General features: G+C 44.8%; 1 protein-coding gene across 1 annotated transcript in view; it reads right to left on the bottom strand.

Annotated features, from left to right (window-relative positions):
• The window catches only part of PLOD1 (procollagen-lysine,2-oxoglutarate 5-dioxygenase 1), a 50,916-nt gene that overhangs the window by 12,126 nt on the left and 18,880 nt on the right, over nucleotides 1-19,910 (bottom strand). Inside the window, exons 4-14 of the mRNA XM_007491413.3 lie at nucleotides 18,570-18,733; nucleotides 17,392-17,504; nucleotides 17,083-17,146; nucleotides 15,378-15,475; nucleotides 13,927-14,028; nucleotides 12,584-12,715; nucleotides 11,276-11,397; nucleotides 8,885-8,989; nucleotides 7,498-7,623; nucleotides 4,493-4,634; nucleotides 665-778 (exon numbers count right to left, since the gene is read on the bottom strand). Of these exons, the coding sequence (XP_007491475.2) occupies nucleotides 665-778; nucleotides 4,493-4,634; nucleotides 7,498-7,623; nucleotides 8,885-8,989; nucleotides 11,276-11,397; nucleotides 12,584-12,715; nucleotides 13,927-14,028; nucleotides 15,378-15,475; nucleotides 17,083-17,146; nucleotides 17,392-17,504; nucleotides 18,570-18,733 (1,282 nt within the window). The remainder of the gene's footprint in view (nucleotides 1-664; nucleotides 779-4,492; nucleotides 4,635-7,497; nucleotides 7,624-8,884; nucleotides 8,990-11,275; nucleotides 11,398-12,583; nucleotides 12,716-13,926; nucleotides 14,029-15,377; nucleotides 15,476-17,082; nucleotides 17,147-17,391; nucleotides 17,505-18,569; nucleotides 18,734-19,910) is intronic.

A 19,910-nucleotide genomic window follows, 5' to 3' on the forward strand; every position in this document is an offset into this window, starting at 1 on the left:
ACAGCTAGGCAATGGGGGTTAACTGACTTCCCCAAGGTCACCCAGCTAAGAAATGTCTGAGACCAGATTTGAATCCAGGACATCCTGTCTCCAAGCCTGGCTCTCTATCCCCCCCCATCCCTCTTGTAATCATTTCCTAATTATCCTGTACATAGTTTGTATGTACATATTTCTTAGCTTGCTGTCCACACCATTAGACTAGGAGCTCCTTGAGGACAGGGACTGTCTTTTGTCTCTTTTGGTACCCTGAGTGCTTAGCACAGTGCCTGGCACAGAGTGGGCTCTTCATAAATGCTGAGACTGACTGGCATAGCTGGTTATCTCCCAGGAGAAATAAGGTATAATTCTAAGACTGGCTCTCCCTCAGAAACTGAGCAGCCTTTCTTGCCTCCTTTTCCCTCTTGGAGCTTTCAGGCTTGGAAAGTTGGGCAGGAAAATCAGGTTATCCTGGGTAAACACTTTCATTTCTATATCTGAAGAAAATAGGCCATAGGGAGATGAGGGGTGTGTGCGTGTGTGTGCGTGCATGTGCATGTGTGTGCGCGTGCGTGCATGCGTGTGTGTGTGTGTGTGTGTGTGTGTGTGTGTGTGTGTGTTGAAAGGGAAGAAAGGTCCAATCCGCCATGTCATCCCCTTTTTGGCTCTGCTCTGATCCTTTTCTTACCTCTGGGTTGTTGAAGATCTCCCAGAGATCATTGTGCAAATGAGTTGTTTGGTAATTGTCCACGGAGAGCAGGCGGCCAAAGGAATGCTGGTTGGTCACAAACAGAAAGACGTTCTGCAGGACAGAAAAGGATAAAGTGGGTTCTTTGCCCCCAGAAGGACTGCTGGTGCCCATTGTAGTTCTTGTTTTTCAGCCATGTCCAGCCCTTCACAATGCCATTGGGGTATTCTTGGCAAAGATACAGGAGTGGTTTGCCATTTCCTTCTCAAGCTCATTTGGCAGATGAGAAAACAAAGGCAAACAGGGTTAAGTGACTTGCTTAGGGTCACACAGCTACTTAGCTTCTGAGTTTGGAGTTGACCTCAAGAAGACGAGTCTCTAAGCGATCACTAGTGCAAATATTAATAATATGGAAATAGGTCTTAATCAAGGACACATGTAAAACCCAGTGGAATTGCGCATCGGCTACAGGAGGGAGGAGGGGAGGGAAAGAGCATGAATCATGGAACCATGGAAAAATATTCTAAATTAATTAATTACATAAAAATTTTCAATTCTGAAAAAAAAAAATCAATCCAAAAGAGGAGTCTTCCTGACTCCAGGCAGGTACTCTATCCACTAAGCCATCCACCTGCCCCAGAGGTGTCCACAGATAGACAGCAGGAGTTCTAAAGCCCTTTCCAGCCATCTTCCTCCGATACTCCTTGTCTTCCCTGGACTCAGCCCCTGGAACTCCAGGTTCTAACAGGCTGGCTCTCCCCTTCCCTTACTTGGAGACAGGCCTCCAGGCCACTTTCTGACCTTATGATGACTCAGACACCATTCCCTTTCCATCTCCCCTCTCCATGCTGTCTCCCCCCATCGGAATGTGAGCTTCCTGAGGGCAGAAAGTCTCTGGATTACTTGTACTGTGTCCCTGGCACTGAGCACAGTGCCTGGCATTCAGTGAACACTTAATGAACGCTCCGCCTCCCCCGTAACCCCACTCTGCAGGGCTGCTGGGAGGATCAGATGAGCTCACACAGCTGCAGCACTTTGTGACCTCCCAGCCTAGACAAGCATGGGTCATGCCGATGCCGATGGCGGCTTTAGAATCCTGGACTGTAAGACTCACAGAGTAGTCATGACCGTAGCTGACTCTCATGGAGGAGGCCAACAGCCCCAGAGTAATGATAATAAAAACAACACACAACAACAACTTACATAACAATAACAACACAACAATGTGTGTGTGTGTGTGGCCCTGGGCAAGTCATTTAACCCTGTTTGTTCAGTTTCCTCATCTGTCAAATGAGCTGGAGAAAGAAATGGCAAATCATTCATTTATATATATGTATATATGTATATATATATATATATATTTATTATTATTATTTTAAATTAAAACCCTTATTTTCTGCCTTAAAATCAGTGCTGTATATTAGTTCCAAGGCAGAAGAGTGGTAAGGGCTAGGCAATGGGGGTTAAGTCACTTTCCCAGGGTCACACAGCTGGGATGTGTCTGATTTGAACCCAAGACCTCCTGTCTGTAGGTCTGGCTCTCAATCCACTGAGCTACCCAGCTGCCCCCATTCCAATAATTTTGCCAACAAAACCCCAAATGGGGTCCTGAAAAGTCAGATACAACCAAAAAACCTGAATAACAATAATGAAGAAATTCCCTTTTCCAATTTAGGCGGGCACGTTCTCGGCAACTGTCTATCTTATTTGAGAATTGTCAAGGGCAATGACTTGGCCAGAGTCTCACAGCCAGTTATATGATACTTGAAAAGTTCTTGTTTTGCAAAGTACTTTATTACCTATATTATTGCATTTGAAATTCTCTATTCTGAATTGACTGCCCTGCCTGGTTTCGTCTCTAAGGAACAAGATGGTCCTCTCAGGATAAGCTCACCACCATGCTGCTAACTCAAGCCTGGATCAATTCTGCCTCCCTCCCCTGTACCTCTCCTCTGTTTATTTACTTGTATTTTCTCTCCATCTGTTTGGAGGCCTGAGTAACAAAGTCCTCCCAATGCCTTTCTTTATGGTGGGCGGAAATTAAACTCTCAGATTACTCTATGTTGCATCTCCTACTTGGCTTGGCTTCACTTCCACCAGGTACCTGTGGGTTCCTCACCCCTTCTCTGCTTTCCTGCTTCCTTTTATGTTTTGTTTCCCTCTTTAGAATGTAAGCTCTTTAAGGACAGGGACTGTCTTTCTTTTTATTCACTGTTTTTCCAGCACTTAACTCAGTGTCTGGCACATAGAAAGTGCTTAAGAAGTGTTTCCTGGATAGAATGGATCCTCACCACAATTATGTAAGGCAGGTGCTATTATTATCCTCTTCTGCCTTTTTTTAACCCCTCACCTTCCGTCTTGGAATCAATGCTGTGTATTGGTTCCAAGGCAGAAGAGTGGTCAGGGCTAGGCCATAGGAATAAAGTGAGCCACCCAGCTTCTTCCCCCCCATGAGTTGATTCTTGAAGAAAATTAAAGATTCTAGTGTGAATTTAGGAAAGAGGAGTTTATACCAGGTTTGGGGAAAAGTTTGTGCAAACATTCTTAACATTTTTTAAACCCTCACCTTCCATCTTGGAATCAACACTGTGTATTGTTTTCAAGGCAGAAGAGTGGTCAGGGCTAGGCAATGGGGGTCAAGTGACTTGCCCAGGGCCACACAGCTAGGAAATATCTGAGGCCAGATTTGAACCCAGGACCTCCATCTCTGAGACTGGCTTTCAGCCCACTGAGCCACTTCAGTTTGAAAATGAGAAAACGGAGACTTAGAGAGACTACTTGATTTGACTGATTTGATAGTTATTAAGTATCAGAGGCAGGATTTGAACCCAGAGTTTCCTAATTCCAAGCCCAGAATTCTATCCACTATATCAAGAGGGAGACTGGATGACTCTTACTGTCCCCCTTTTAAAGATAAAGAGACTGCGGTCCAGGAGAGTTGAGCAGAATCAAGACTGTTGTCCAGGGCTCCTGCCTCCGAATACCCCGTGGTCTTTCTTTCTTGAGACTTCTAATTCACACAGTTGGAAGGGAGGTTGGAAGTTTTCCAGTCTAACCTCCTAACAGACTATAATTAGATACTTCTCAGTATGTCATGTGAAAGGAAAAGTCCTCAGGCATGACCAGGTTCAATCCAAACAAGAATCCTGTCTGTACTCTCCCTGCCAAGTAACGTGGGAGTCTCCCCTCCAAGGAAGGGACGCCCACTCCTCCTGGGGAACCCATTCTTCCTCTGGAATATTCTTTTTTTTTAAACCCTTATCTTCTGTCTTAAGAGTCAGTACTGTGTATTGGTTCCAAGGCACAAGAGCAGTCAGGGCTAGGCAATGGGGGTTAAGTGACTCATCCAGGGTCACACAGCTGGGAAATGTCTGAGGCCACATTTGAACCCAGGACCTCTCATGTCTGGGCCCAGCCTTCAATCCACTGAGCCACCCAGCTGCCCCTCCTTTGGAATATTCTAATGGTCCAGAAGGTCTTCCTTCTCTCAAGCCTACAGTGGCCTCTTGGTGGCTTCCCCCATCCCTCCCATCCTGCCTTCTGGAGCCAAACAGAACAAGGCTGAGCCCTGTACCTTGTACCATGACTTCCAATACTCAGTCTTCTCTGATACTAGAGAGGGATCAGGGAGACGAAGAGGATGGCCAAGCACATGAACATCCCAAGAATCCCACGGCAGCTCTCCTGGACCTTCCAACCCTCTAGGGCACTGGTACTTACAGCCTACCTAGACATCCCAGGAGGCCCGACCCCGCCTGCCCCAGAGGGTTAGATCCAGGGACAAGAGGGCCTCCCCCTCACCACCTTCCTCCCAGGCCCGAGACTGACCTGCTCACGGACATTGGAGCAGAAAGCCATGTCGGCGTCCAGCTTGCTGCTGTGAAACAGGTCTTTCTGCCGCAGGTCGCTCCGCAAGGTGCTGCCTTTGATCAGGTAGATATTGGAGATGTAGGGAACATTCCAGACGCCGCTAGGAGAAAAGCAGACCCGGTCAAGGGAGGAGGAGACTCGTGACACCAGAACTGGTCATTTGGGACACAGCTCCGAAAAGCTATTTAGTCAAATCCCCTGCTTCCAGGCTGACTGCTTCACTCCTCTCCTGGCCTGGCCCAAGGCCCTCTACAATTTAACTCCAATCTAATCTTCTCAGCTTACAGGCAGGGTATTGGTCTTGAAGTCAGGAAGACCTGAGTTCTAATCCTCCCTCAGATATTCACTAGTTGTCTGACCCTAGGTAGGTAGGACTTACCCTCTCTGAGCCTCAGTTTCCTCATCTATAAAATGGGGACAAGAACAGCACCTATTTTACACAGTCATTGTATCAAAAGAGATAGCAGAGTTAAAGCACTTTGCAATCCTTAAAATGCCAAATAAGTGCTAGCTTTTAGCAATTATTATTGCTATTCTTCCTATTATTACACGCTCTAATACTACCAGGTTATCCTAAATTCTCTATTCCATCTCCTGGCTCAATTCATTCACACAAGTCATCTCCTGTGCCTGGGATGTACTGTCTTCTCATCTCTGCCTCCCATAATCCTTTTCTTCCTCCAAGACTCAGATCATGCAGGATTTGGAATCAGACGATTGGGGTTCAAATCCCACTCTGACACTCACACCCTCCTGTGACCTTAAACAGGTCACTTTACTTCCTAGTGTCTGTAAAATGGGAGAATTGGACTCTATGCTCTCTCTCTAAGGTCCCTTCCCACTCTAACTCTAGGAAATCACTTCACTTCCTGGACCTCAGTTTTCTGCCTGTAAAGTGGGGAGGACTGGACTGGATAGCCTCTGGGTTCCAGCTCCGGAGCCATGAAAATGAAGATGATGCTGAGGAAAATCCCATATTTACAGAGTATCTCACGATGATGGGATAGCTATTGTTATCCCCATTTTACAAATGGGCAGCAGAGTTTGTAGCTGGAGTACAGACTTGGCTGCCTTCTCTCTAGATTCTGGTTTCTCTCAGCCTCATCTGTGAAAGGAGAGTCTGCAGAGGCTCCTTGTAACTCTTCGGCTGGGACCCCAGTTTGAGTAATGAGTAAATGACTCAGCTGGGATTCCAGCCTGGGTTTAATCATTTAGATTTAGAACCAGAGGGGACCTCAGAGACCCTCCAGGCCAACTCCATCCCTTTGCATGTGAGGAGGAAACTCAAGTCTAGGGAGGGAACTACTTTGCCTATGATCACATAGCTTGTAAGATTCAGAGGTGGAATTTGAACCCTGATCCAATAACTGGAAGGCCAGGGCTATTTCCATCAAACCACATCATCTTCTAATTCTGCATCTGGGGATCCCCCTGAATGGAAAGTTCACATCCTCCCTCGGAAGCCCTTTTCTGGGTTTAGTGCTCTTTTGTGAAGCAGCTAGGTGGCACCATAGTGCACAGCGAGCTAGGCCTGGAGTCAGAAAGGCTCATCTTCATGAGTTCAAATCTGGTCTTAGACTCTTACTAGCTGGGTGACCCTGGGCAAGACACTTCATGTTTGCCTCAATTTCCTCATCTGTAAAATAAGCTAGAGAAGGAAATGGCAAGTCATGCCATTATCTCTGCCAAGAAAACCCCTAATGAGGTCATTAAGAGTTAGACACAAATGAAAATGAATGAATAACAACACAGTTTAAAAGTTCACAGCCTCCTAGTCTTAAAATATGGATGGGATCTCAAAGTTTATGTAGTCCAGCCTCCTCGATTTGTAGAAAAGGAAACTGAGACCAACAGAGAAACAATGACATGCCCAGGGGCATACAGATGTTCTGTTCCCAGACCCAATGCATTTTCCACTCTACTTCTTCCCTATAGACTTAATTCTCCTTTGTTAAGAGCACTGCTTTTAGTAAGTATACCTCTAGGTATTTATTTTATATTATCTACAACTACTTTAAATGAAACTTCCTTTTTTATCTCTTGCTGTTGAACTTTGTTGGTGGTAACTAGAAATGCTGATGATTCATATCAGTTTATTTTGCATCTTGAAAACTTTGCTAAAATTAATTTTCTTTCAGTTTTTTTGGTTGATTCTCCGGTGTTTTCTATGTATACCATCATATAATTTGCAAAGAGTGATGTTTTGTTTCCTCATTACCTATTCTAATTCCTTCAATTTCTTTTTCTGCTCTTGTTGCTATCACCTGCATTTCTAGTACAATATTAAAAAGTAGTAATGATAATGGGCATCCTTGCTTCACCACTAATCTTACTGGGAAAAATTCTAGTTTGTCCTCATTATTGATAATGCTTACTGATGGTTTGTTTTAGATGGGTGCCCTTCATCATTTTAAGGAGAGCTCCTTTTATTCCCATTTCTTCTAATGTTTTTATAAAGAATGTGTATTGTATTTTTGTCAAAGGCTTTTTCTGCATCTATTAAGATAATCATATGGTTTCTGATGGTTTTATTATTAATGTGGTCAATTATGCTGATAGTTTTTCCAATATTGAACCATCCCTACATTTAATAAAATTATGGATTGTTTCTATGATTTGTTCTTTGACCCATTCATTCTTTAGAATAAGATTATTTCATTTCTGGTTTTCTTTCTTTCTTTCTTTCTTTCTTTCTTTCTTTCTTTCTTTCTTTCTTTCTTTCTTTCTTTCTTTCTCTCTCTCTCTCTCTCTGTCTGTCTCTTTGTCTCTCTCTCTCTTTGTTGAATGTAATTTTTATTGCATTATGCCATAATGATTATGGTCTAACAGAGCATTGCTAAAAGTAACCAAGCTAACAGAGATTTGATGATAGTTCATTGGCCACATCCTCTTAGCCCCTCAACTCCCAGGCCGAAAGGCACCTCTCCTTCAATGTGAGAGCAGCTTGAGAGGCAAACACTTACACACGTCGGCCCTGGACAATGTCTACGTAGTCTTCAGAGCGGGCATAGAAACCGTCAGCACTCAGAGCCCCCCAGAAATTTGACCACAGTCTTCCAGCACGGATCACCAAGGGAGCAATTACAGCCCTGGGTAGTAGGGAGAAGGGAGAAAAGTCAACAGATCAGTGGAGAAATGACATGCATGTAAAAACAGAGTGCCCTACTCCATCTTTCAGAAGGCAGCACCAGCCTTCCAAGAGAGAAAAGGGAGTGGCTTCCAGGCTCAAATGGCCAGCACTACCACAAGTAAAGCATTCATGACTCCTCCACTTCTTACTATAGGGCTAACACAAGGGGACCCTTAGGCTCTTTCCATCCAGCACCATAACACCAAGATGCTTAGGGCATGCAATAATTTAGGCCAGGAACTTTTTAAAAATCACAATCTGAACTATGAATGGGTGGTAATGTCAAGATGAGTCTGGATGAGTTTGGAGTATTAAATATCAGTATGGCAGACCAGCCTTGGCTGGCAAGTGTATCGCTCTTCTAGAATACAATGTTGACAACAGTGGCCTCATGTTTAGAATCATTTATCCTGGCAAGATGGTATTATTTAAAGGAGAGGAAGAAAGGCTCCCTACAGTATTATATTTCCATGCAAACATTAATATTTTATATTTCTGTATATCATGAAATACAATCCCTTGAGGGCTGGCTAACCTCCCACCCTCCAGGCAACTTTTTTTTTAAGACTAAGTCTCTGTATGTCACCCAGGGCTGGAAAGACAGGGGCTCCACACAGGCCTGATCCTATTCTGATTGTCACAAGACTCTGAACCTGGTTCACCCCTCTTGAGGCAACCTGGTGGCCTTTTCCTCTTCCCTATTCATAAGGGGGTTATATCTTTGTATTTCCCTCACCTAGCCTAGTAGGTGTTTAATAAATGCCAATTGATTGATTGGTAAGCATTTATTAAGTGCCTGTTTTGTGACAGCCACTGTATAAAGTAATCTGAGAAGGGACATAGCACAGTAACTGGGAGTATCAGGGAGGGCTTTTTAGAGGAGGTGGAACTGGAATTGAGCTTTATAGATCAGACCCTTAAGAGAGGAGCCTAAGATAATCAGATATAAATGATACAAGAAGATTATATTCCAAAGGCATGTACATTACAACACGTACAGAAATAACACTATAAAAGACAGAGATGGTCCTGTGATTTCATTGGTCCTAGGTAAGGAAACTCCTTTTACTAATGCGGATCAGGACCTTGGGAGCCAGAGGAGAACAGAGGTGGGTGCCTGGGAAAAACCAGAGTGCTGCTCAAGTAGCTCTGCTCTCTCTCCCTGCTTCTTTATGGGGCAGGGGCACAGGAAGGAGATGGGGTAGGAAGGTGTCTCTCACTTGTTCTGCTCGATCAGAATCCGAAGAGCATCTGGGTTGGTCAAGGCCACCTCAGCATCCATGCTCAAGTAATAGGTACAATCCCGGTCCTGACGACACAGGTCTCTGTGGGGAGAGAGAAAGCGAAGACTGGGGAGGGGAAGATCTGAAGGAAAAAGACCAAGGCAACAAGACCAAGACCATCTCCCTTCCAAACCTCATCAGAGTGGTGAGGACTTGTCACTCAGATTCAATGTCCTGGGTGCCCTAGTGCCCCTCCCAACCTCCACAGCCCTGTTCACCAAATCCAGACCTTTGGCCAGGAGAGGCTACTGTGGGTACTCTCCTACATTCTCTACTCCTTATATCTTTTTTCCTTCTATCTTTGCTACTCCTTATATTGTCTTTTTTTCTTTCCTTTCTTCTATATTCTCTATTTCTTATATCTTTTATCTTTCTTTTCTATCTTCTCCAATTCTTGTGTTATATATTTTTCTTTCTTCTAATTTCTATTCCTTCTATTGTATCTTTTTTCTTTCCTTTCTTCTATATTCTCGATTTCTTTTCAATTCCTTATGTTATTTTTTCTTTTTTCTATCTTCTCTACTCCTTATAATGTATCTTTTTTCTTTCCTTTCTTCTATATTCTGTTTCTTATATTGTATCTGTTTCTTTCTTCTATCTTCTCTGTTTCTTATATTGTATCTTTTTTCTTTCTTATCTGGTCCTTGTTATACTTTTTCTATCTTCTCTACTCCTTCTATTGTATCTTTTTTCTTTCCTTTCTTCTATATTCTCTATTTCTTTTCAATTCCTTATGCTATTTTCCCCCTTTTCTATCTTCTCTACTCCTTGTATTATATCTTTTTTTCTTTCTTCTATCTTCTCTACTCCTTATAGTGTATCTTTTTTCTTTCCTTCTATGTTCTCTTTCTTAGATTGTATCTTTTTTCTTTCTTTTCTAGTCCTTGTTATATTTTCTATCTTCTCTACTCCTTATAGTATATCTTTTTTCTTTCCTTTCTTCCATATTCTTTTTCCTATGTTGTATCTCTTTTTCTTTCTTCTATCTTCTCTATTTCTTAGATTGTATCTTTTTTCTTTCTTTTCTAGTCCTTGTTATATTTTCTATCTTCTCTACTCCTTATAGTATATCTTTTTTCTTTCCTTTCTTCCATATTCTTTTTCCTATGTTGTATCTCTTTTTCTTTCTTCTATCTTCTCTATTTCTTAGATTGTATCTTTTTCTTGTTTCTTCTGAGTTCTCTATTCCTTTTATCTTTTTTCTTTCCTTTCTTTTCTCTTCTCTATTTCTATCATACCTTTTTTCTTTCTTTACTTCTACTTTCTTCCTTAACCTCACTGGCTATGCTAGTTACTAATTGTTTGATCTTGGGCAAGTCAAAATGTCTCTGGGCCACATCTATAAAATGTTTCCTCATCTGTAAAGTGAAGAGTTTGGACTAGAGGGCCTCTATCTCTGAGTCCACCATTCTGTGACACTGTGAATAATTTGTTTTGATTTTTTAACTCCTTATTTTCTTAGTAACCATTTTTAAACAGAAGGGCAAGGGCCAGGCAATGAGGGTTAAGTGACTTGTCCGGAAGGATCTGATATTAAATTTGAACTCAAGTCCTCCCAACTCCAGGCCTGGTACTTTATCCACTGTGCCGCCTAGCTGGCCCTTGACACTATGAATGTTGACTACATTCATATACACAAATGTAGTGAGGAAAATGTCTTTCTTTCTGAATTGGTTCATAGATTCTCCTTGTTATGCTGAATTTACTTATAACTTTGTCCCCCTCGTGCCCCTGCTTGGCCCTCCTGGGCATATGCAGGATTCAGCCAAGGTCATTGACTCTTAATAAATTAATAATCCCTGGCATCCATGTATCTATCCTTTTATGTTTTTTCAAATCATCTTATCATATCCCTGGTAGGGATTCAGTCAAGGCTTTTTATGCCCAATTTCTAGATGAGACCCAAGGGAAGAGAAGTGTCTTGATTAAAGTTAGACAAGTAGACCTAATGATCTTTCAACATTTCTATTTATTCAATCAATATTTATTTGGAGGCAGCTAGGTGGCTCAGTGGTTTGAGAGCCAGGCCCAGAGACAGAAGATCCTGGGTTCAAATCTGGCCTTAGACACTTCATAGCTGGGTGACCCTGGGCAAGTCACTTGACTCCCATTGCCTAGCCCTTACCACTCTTCTGCCTTGGAACCAGTACACAGTGTTGATTCTAAGATAGAAGGTGAGGGTTTTTTTAAAAAAAGGGATTTGAACCCAGGTCCTAAATATGGTGTCTTATTTGCTGCACTGAACTGAGGCTATTCTAAAGATTAGGAACCTGAGAAGATGCTGCTCTGCCCAGCCTCCCTTCTCCACACGCTTGGCCCCAGACTCACGCGCCCATGTTCCTGGCATCTGCATTCTTCATCCGCTGGTCTGGGCCCACGAGCTTGACTGTGTGGTACTCACTGCCATGGTCTTCTAGGAATTGTTCTACCTGAGCTTCATGGTGTTCCTCCTGGAAGGGGAGGCAGGGAGGTTGAAATGGGGGTGGGGGCAGGTGGATTCAATCCTCACATCCCTGCTTCTCCCCAGGTAAAAGGGAGGGAATTCTGGCCAGTGTCAGGAAGTTGGAGGGTAGAAGACTGACAAGTGAGAAGGGAAAAACCCCACCAGGATCCCAGCTCTGGGCATCCAGGTAGCAAGACGGAGGCCGTTTCCAGGCTAACTCAGGAGATTGTGTGAGCTCAGCAGACTCTCCCTCCAGGTGGGCCACGCTTCTCCTCTCCTTCCCATGCCCACCAAAGGCCAGAGAGAGGTATTTGGGGATAATCTGCTGCTCTGGCCTACCTGGTACTGCTCCATTCCCTGGCATGAATAATTAAGAACTCTCTATACCTTTACAATATTTGCCAGCATTTATGCAGGTTTGCAAAGTGCTTTATGCATTTTCTTGTTTAATCTCCACAATAATCCTGTGAGGTTGGTGCTGGAATTGTTTCCATTTTATTTTATTTTTTGATTGTTTCCATTTTACAGAGAAGGAAACTAATCCTGAGAGAGAGGTTCAGTGACTTTCTGTCTTTTTTAAACCCTTACCTTCTGTTTTAGAATAGATACTAAGTCTCGGTTCCAAGGCAGTAAAGGCTAGGCAGTGGGGGGTTAAGTGACTTGCCCAAGGTCAATCAGCTAGGAAGTATCCAGGGCCATCTTTGAACCCAGGACTAGGCCTGGGTCTTTACCCACTGAGCCACCTAACTACTTCTGGTTCAGTGATTTTCTCAGTCACATAGTTAGTAAGGGACTAAATCAGGATTGGAACTTAGCTCTTCTTGAGTCAAAATCGAGCTCTAACCACTGAATTACCTAGCTGTATTCACAAATCTTTCACTGAGGGTTAACTAGGTAGCACAGTGGAAGAGAGCCAGACTTGGACATGGTAGGTTCTGGTCTCAGACTCTTCCTTAGCTGTTTGACCCTAGACAAGTCACTTAACCCTTAGCCTAGCCCTTAGTGCTTTTCTGCCTAAGATCCAACAGCCAGTATTGATTCTAAGGCAGAAGGTAAGGGTGTAAGATAAATAAATCTTGTTACTTGATAGTGCTATAGTAGGGAGCCAAGGCCAGAGCTAGGAGTTCAGGTGAGGGCCCACACACAGCCTGGAGGCTCTCCCTAGAGGACTCCACCTGGAGCCTGCTACTCACATGGTTGTGAATGAAGAGTCGGAGCTGTTTCCGAGGGTATCGGAGGCTCAGGAGCCGCTTGAAGAACAGGGAGAGGAACGGAGTTGGCTGTTCTATGAAAATTCCGATGAGGACTGTGGGCAGAGCCTTGTCCTGCAGGAGAAGGGGAAGAGGAGAGTCCCAGGAGGGTGAGGGAGATCTAGGAATCGGGGTCATCAGGGAGCCCATTTCTACCTCCTGATGCACCTCTGGATCCATCCTGGGGTCTCTCAACAGCCCCAAGGGTCCGGAGGGAGGGAGTCTTCGGATTCAGCCAAAATCTACCTCTCTAAAATTTCCCACCATGTTGACAGGAAGTGTGTAAGGGGCCTCTGGCCAGCAACAGTGGAAAAATTCCTAATTCTAAAGTCAGAGGACTTTTCCTACTTATTCCTTGGTCTCAGTTTCCCCACCTATAGAATGAAAGGGTTAAACTAGTTGGTCTCTGAGGTCCCTTCCAGCTTTAGATTTAAGATCCTTTCAGCACTTTGAGTCTCAGTTTCCCCACATGTCAAATGAGGGGAATGGACTAATTGGTCTCTGAAGTCCCTTCTAGCTCTAGACTGAGGTTCCTTTCACCATCTCAGGACTCAGTTTCCCCATCTGTCAAATGAGGGGAATAGACTAGTTGTTCTCTGAGGTCCCTTCCAGCTTTAGATTTAAGATCCTTTCAGGACTTCAAGTCTCAGTTTCCCCACATGTCAAATGAGGGGAATGGACTAGTTGGTCTCTGCAGTCCCTTCTAGCTCTAGACTGAGGTTCCTTTCACCATCTCAGGACTCAGTTTCCCCATCTGTCAAATGAGGGGAATGGACTAGTTGGTCTCTGAAGTCCTTTCTAGCTCTAGATTGAGGTTCTTTTTTACATCATAGGTCTCAGTTTCCCTACTCTATAAAATTAGGAAGATGGACTGGTTGGTCTCTAAGATCCCCTTCCAGCTTTAGCTCTATCAGCCTCTTTACAAGGCTTTACAAGCCTCTTTACCTTGCTCTAGTTTCATGCCCAGCTTCACAATATCCCAGTGACTGGTGTACTTTTTTTAGAGGCTCTTCTTTGTCTGGCACCCTGAATACCTGACCTACAGTTTGTCCTAAGCTCTAATAATATTTCCTTTTTTTTTAAACTTCACAAATTTATTATTATTATTTTAATGTGCTGTCACTTTAACAATATGTATTCTTCTTTTCTGGAATTTCAAAACCACCTTAAATTTTCCTATGTATTTAGGCCCCAGATCTGTTTACTTGCCCTGAATCCCACCCCTCCTAATTCAGAGGGAGCCCCCATAGTTGGCCTCCTCCCCTTGTTGGGTGTCTAGCCCTTACCCCAAGGCCTTTCAGGCTCCGAAGTCCCTCATCACACACAGTGCAGCCTGTCTCGAAGGTCCAAAATCGAGGGATGTAGTTCCCCAGGTAATTCAGCTGGAGCTACAAAGCAAAAGAAGGGGGCTCAGGAGGAGAGAGAAAAACCTTTCCATCCCTTTCTTCCCCCGACTCTGGACTGGCTAGTTTTGCTCTTTTTTTCCTTTTTCTATTTTTATTCTTTGTTAAAAGGGATTGCTCAGGGCAACTAGGTGGCTCAGTGGATAGAGCCAGGCTTAGAGATGGGAGGTCCTAGGTTCAAATCTGTATCAGACACTTCCTAGTTGTGTGATCCTGAGCAAGTCACTTAACCTCAATTGTTTAGCTCTTACTGTTCCTCTGCCTTGAAACCAATACTTAATATTGATTTGAAGACAAAAGGTAACTGTTTAAAATAAATAAATAAATTTTGTTTATTGATTTATTTAAACATTTTTATTTTTAAAAATTATTTTTAAATATTTTATTAAAAATAAATAAATAAAGGGGATGGTGCACTATTTTTAGGGGAAGGGGGATATTAAAAAATGAAAAAAACACACTTCCCAGCTGTGTGACCCTGGGCAAGTCACTTGACCCCCATTGCCTAACCCTTACCACTCTTCTGCCTTGGAGCCAATACACAGTATTGACTCCAAGACGGAAGGTAGGGGTTTAAAAAAAAAAGAAAGAAAAAACAAAGTGGTGGGAGAGCAATCAAGCATTTATGAAGCACCTACTATGTGCTAAGTGCTTTATAAATATTACTCACTTGATCCTCATAGTAACCCGATGTAGATCCTCATTTTACAGCTGAGGACACTGAGGCAGATAGTGGTTAAGCAACTTGCCCAGGGTCACACAGCTAGGATGTGTCTGAGGTTGGATTCGAATCTGAATTTTGAATCAGCTGCCCTCATTAATCAGTACTTACTCTGTGCAAAGCACTCTCTTAAGAGCTGAAACAGAAAAGCTCCTGCCCTCTGGGAGCTTCCATTCTAGCTGATGGAAGCAATATATAAAGGAAGTCTCAGCTCTAAGTCAGTGGATGGAAGGGTACAGGAAAGACGTCAACAAACATTGGCCAATTCCCACTGTGTCCTCGGATAGCGCCATGCTGCTGGAGAAAGAGCCCAGAGTCCGGGCACCACCGTTAGGAACGTCAGTCCTTCCGGTGCAGATAGCACGTACCCGCCCTCAGTAAGGTTCAAGTCATTTCCCCAGCCCTGAGGACGGAAGCCGAGGCTAAGACGGCAGATGAGACCGGAAAAGGACAGATGAGCCCCAAAGCAAGCACACCGAAGCAGCTCCAAGCACAGGAAGGTGGGCAGTAGCGACAGCCCCAAGGTCCAAGACCTCTGGGGCAGAACCTTGGTCTGGGGATGGAAGGGAGGCTCAGGCAGCCTCCTCCCCATGAGGGCTGGGAGAAGTCCTACCTTGGTGGGTCCATTGCCGTGAATCAGGACTGGGAGCGTGTCGTACTCCAGGTTCCTCGCTCGGACTTGGGCTGTCTCAAACTTGAGGACCACCTCATCTAGAAATCACAGCCCAGGTTATGGCCCACTCAGCCCGACAGAGGGGAGAGCCCAGGGGTCAGGAAGGCAGAGGAAGCCCCCGGAGGGCAGCTATTGGCCGCTGTCTCCGCAGTTCACGGGCAGCTCAGTAGAAGTCATCATAAGTCAGTAGACCCAGGTCCTAGTTCATGTCCTGCCCTGGCTGGGTGACCTTAGACAAATCGTGTTGCTTTTGTGAGCCTCAACTTCCTCATCTGTTAAATGGGGACACTATGACCCTCACTGCCATTTTGGGATTCAAAACCCATAACATGCTTCAGGTATACAAAAAGATCCTAACTTGTAACTGTGTAATCAGAAGTTTGTACCCTTGAACTACATTTCCCAGCATCCCTTTTCTTTCGACCCTGCCCTTCCGTTTTGAAGATAAGATTATGTAGTTCCGCTGCCCCCCCCCCTTCCGCAAACACGGGTTGGGTAAAACTGCTCTTTACTAACGCTATTACTTTCCTCTGATTTAAGTTATTATAAGTAAATCTTATAAAGAATAATACGTGGAGTGCTGGATATTCATTTTTAATCTGACATAACCCCGGGGTCTCTCTGTTGATAATAGTAACAGACTTTGAAACCCTCACCTGTCTTAGACTCGATACTAAGTATTGATTCTAAGGCAGAAGCACAATAAGGTCTAGACAATGGGAGTTAAGTGACTTGGCCAGGGTCACCTTTCTAGGAAGTGCTGGAGATCACATTTGAACCCAGGCCTGGCACCAGGCCTGGCACTCTATCCACTGCTACCTAGCTGCCCCATAATAATAATTTTTTTAAAACAACATACACTTCTACAATACTTTCAAGGTTATAAAGCATTTTTTTTCTCAATAATCCTAATAAAGAGGGACTCTCCTAAGTCAGGAGCCCTGGGTTCAAATTCTGCCTTGGTTGCCTAGTAAGCAGGTGATCACAGGTCAGTCATTTGACCTGTGTGAACCTCAGTCTATTCATCTTTAAATTGGGGATAATAACATTACTGCTCCTGATGTCACAGAGTTGTTGTGAGGAGAGGCCCTCTGTCAGCCTCAAGGCATATGACTGGCACTTGGGTTATTATTATCTCTCTTTTAGATCAGGGATAGGGAAAGGACCTGTGACTTAATGGCATAAGGAACTCCCTGGGCCAGCTTCTTCCCCATTAAGCCATGCTGCTGATCTCCACTTATGGAAATAATAATGAGGAGGATGACTTATAGGAAAGGCATCATGGTTTAATAGAAGTAGAGCCAGCCTTAGAGCTAGGAGAATCCGGGTTCTAGTCCTGCCTCTGATCCATACTGGCCGTGAGCCAGTGCTCCAAGACTACAGGTTGCAGAGAAAATGCCAGCTAATATGGAAGGAGGGAGTTTTAGGTTCATGGAGGTCTAAATGATTTGCTGACTCACTTGGATAGTTACTAAGTATCTAAGGTAAGATGTGGACTCAGGTCTTCTTGACCCTGACCCTTTCTCCCTATTAAAAAGACTTCCAGGAGACCAGGGAGGCTTTGTGTGGCAGGATGTGCATGTGGATCCCCTCCTTCCATCCCTCCCTCCTGAGGTGCCACATGATTCCCCTTCTCCCTGCTCACCTAAGGCTCCGTCCAGGTTCTGGAAGATTCGGCAGCGATGGTCGAGGGTGATGTTGATCTTCTCCTTCAGAAGAAGTAAAACCAAGTTGAACAACAGCCCAGGCCTCCCCTCTGGCTGCTCCACGGTCTCTGTCCTCACCCTCTGGCCCTCCCCATCCCCATAGTGGAAGTGATGGGTATGGGGCCTTTCAGGGTGGCAGGGATGGGACCCAGGAGTCCAGGGGCTGGCCCAAGGCTGCCTCTCCTCTCCAGCTGCTCCCATGCTAAGAATCCCTCTGGTACCCGTCTCCTTCGCCCACATTCTCTTACCCTTTGCTCTGGGTCTAAGAAGATCTTGGTATAAAAGAGCTGGTCACTGTCACTGTCTTGGCCTTGCCAGCCGGCCACCAGCTTGCTCAGGTTTGGGGCATAGCCAATGAATCCTGGGAGGAAGACAAGGAGGAGGGAGTGTGTGTGATTATCCAGCCTCTTTCCCCTCAGATCAGCTCTCCTGCTCTGGGAATGCTGTATGTGTAATTGTGCATTGACTATGGGAGGGGGGTTGGGAGAGGGCAGGGAAAGAACATGAATCTTGTAACCATGGAAAAATATTCTAAATTAATTATAGAAATTTTATTAAAAAAGGAATGCTGTACGTCCCCCAAAATTCCTTTTCTTCTTTCCAATTTCCCCAAGAGTCCACTTGGTTCAGGAAGCCCTAAGAGAGTCCCAGAGTTGGCAGCAACCTCCGGGGCCATCAAGCCCAAGCAGTCTCATCACAGTATCTTCAACAAAGAGTCCTCCAATCTCTACTTGGAGCCCTCCAGTAAGGAAGAGCCCCCCACCTTTTGGGGGTTGCTGATTTCCCCTTGGGAAAATTCTCAGGAGTCTGTTTAACATGCCTAAATTTGCCCTTTTGCACTTCCATCCTCTGTGGTCAAGCAGGACAAGTGTGATCACCCGTCCCCGTGTCAGCCTTAATACTTAATAACACCCATCCGTGTCACACTAAGTCTTTTCTTTTACACCCCAAATATTCCTTGTTTCTCCACCCTCTGGCCCAGGGGCTCTCTTGTACACACTCCAGCTTCTCGATGTCCTTAAAATGTGGTCTGCTTGGAGTAGAGAATGGTGAGACTGTTACCTCGCTGGGCCTGGGCATTATGAGCTCTCTTAGTGTACCCTAAAATGGCTTTAGATGTGGCCCAAGTGGGGTAGAGTAAGATGGGCCCCTCCGCCTCATAAGATCCTAGATCCAGAGTTATAAAGGGCCTTAGGAGACCCCAAGTCCAACCTCCTCATTTTACAGATGAGTAAACGAAGGCTGAAAGAAATGACCTGCCTAGGATCCCTGAGCTAGTGGGCATCAGGGGAAGGATTCACACCCAGGCCTTCCCAATTCTCGATAGAGAGCTCAGTTTATCACGCCACAATTCCACAAGTTGTTATGACTATATGTCTCACATCCAGCCCTTCCTCTCTGCTCAGTAGACTCCATTGTCCCTTACCTCCAGAGCCCAAGAACCTCTTCCCATCATGGACCTGGGGATACTTGGCCTCCAGCCTCCGATCAGGATAGATGAGCTCCTCCGCTGAGAAGACCACTCGGCTCTTGGTCTGCCGGAACTTCTTCAAGAGTTCTTTGGGGCCAGATGCAAACAGTACATCATAGCTATAGGGGGAGAAGGGAGACGATAGCAAAGCCATGAGCAGAAGGAAGGTTTGAGGGGCTGGAAGGGGCAAGAGGTGGGGAACAAAGGCCCATGAAGGAGATGCGGAAGGGAAGATCCACTGGGACTTCCCTCCTCCCCTCATACTAATATAGTATCAAAGCCTTGAAAAGAAACAACAAGGGACTCACTAGCCCTGTTGATTTCTGATTAGTTAACTCTGCTCTACCCTTATGAGAAACACAAAAGAACAAAGAGAGCATTCATGCATCCTCTACAAAGAAATGACCCGTGGCCCGCCATCCATAGAATCCTAGAGCTAGAGTTTGGAGGCCAGCAGTCTAATCCCCTCACTTTCCTGAGGCTCAGAGAGGCAAAGTGACCTAGAAGATTCTAAATTAAGAGTTGAAAGGAACCTCAGGAAGCCTCTAGTCCTCGTCACCTAATGTCCCTCAGTTTTCTCATCTGTAAAGTGGGGATAATAACAGCACCTACTTCTAAAGATTGTTGTGAGGACCAAACGTGATAACATTTGTAGAGTGCTTCGTAAATCTGAAAGGGCTTTAGAAGTCCTCACTGTTGTTATTATAGATGGGGAAACTTGGGCCCAGAAATGCTTAAAGCTACTTGTAGGGCTCTAAGATAGCTCTAGAGTGGGAAAGGACCCAAGAGGCTGTCTAGTCCAACCCCTCATTTTATAGATGAGGAACCTGAGGCCCACAGAGGCTAAACCACTGACCCAACGTCATACAGCAACAGAGATGGGGATTGTAGCCAGGACTCTGCCTTCAGAGCACAGGGTTCTTTCCACTGTACTAGACACGTCCTTAGTTCTCCCTTTAGTGGAGATGGGTTACATCATGCCATTCACACTCACTGATGACTGCCAGCCTCTCCCTTTGCCCACCCCTCTGGGAGTCTGACCAGTTAGGCTCATGCCATTAGTAAGAAGGACAATAGCAACAACAATAATAATGGAAAACATCCGACTCCTTAAGATTTCCAGAGAGCTTTCCACACCCCTCTTGTTCAAGCTACAACCCTGTCAGGTTACTCCCCTGTTTTACAGTTGAGGAAACTGAGCTTTTAGAGAAGGAGGTGAATTACCTACTCACAGACTAATGTCAAAGAAGGGATTCCAAACTGGTTCTACCTGAGTTCAAGTCCAAGGCTCTCCAT

The sequence above is a fragment of the Monodelphis domestica genome, chromosome 4 (assembly GCF_027887165.1).
Source record: "Monodelphis domestica isolate mMonDom1 chromosome 4, mMonDom1.pri, whole genome shotgun sequence".
NCBI lineage: Eukaryota > Metazoa > Chordata > Mammalia > Didelphimorphia > Didelphidae > Monodelphis > Monodelphis domestica.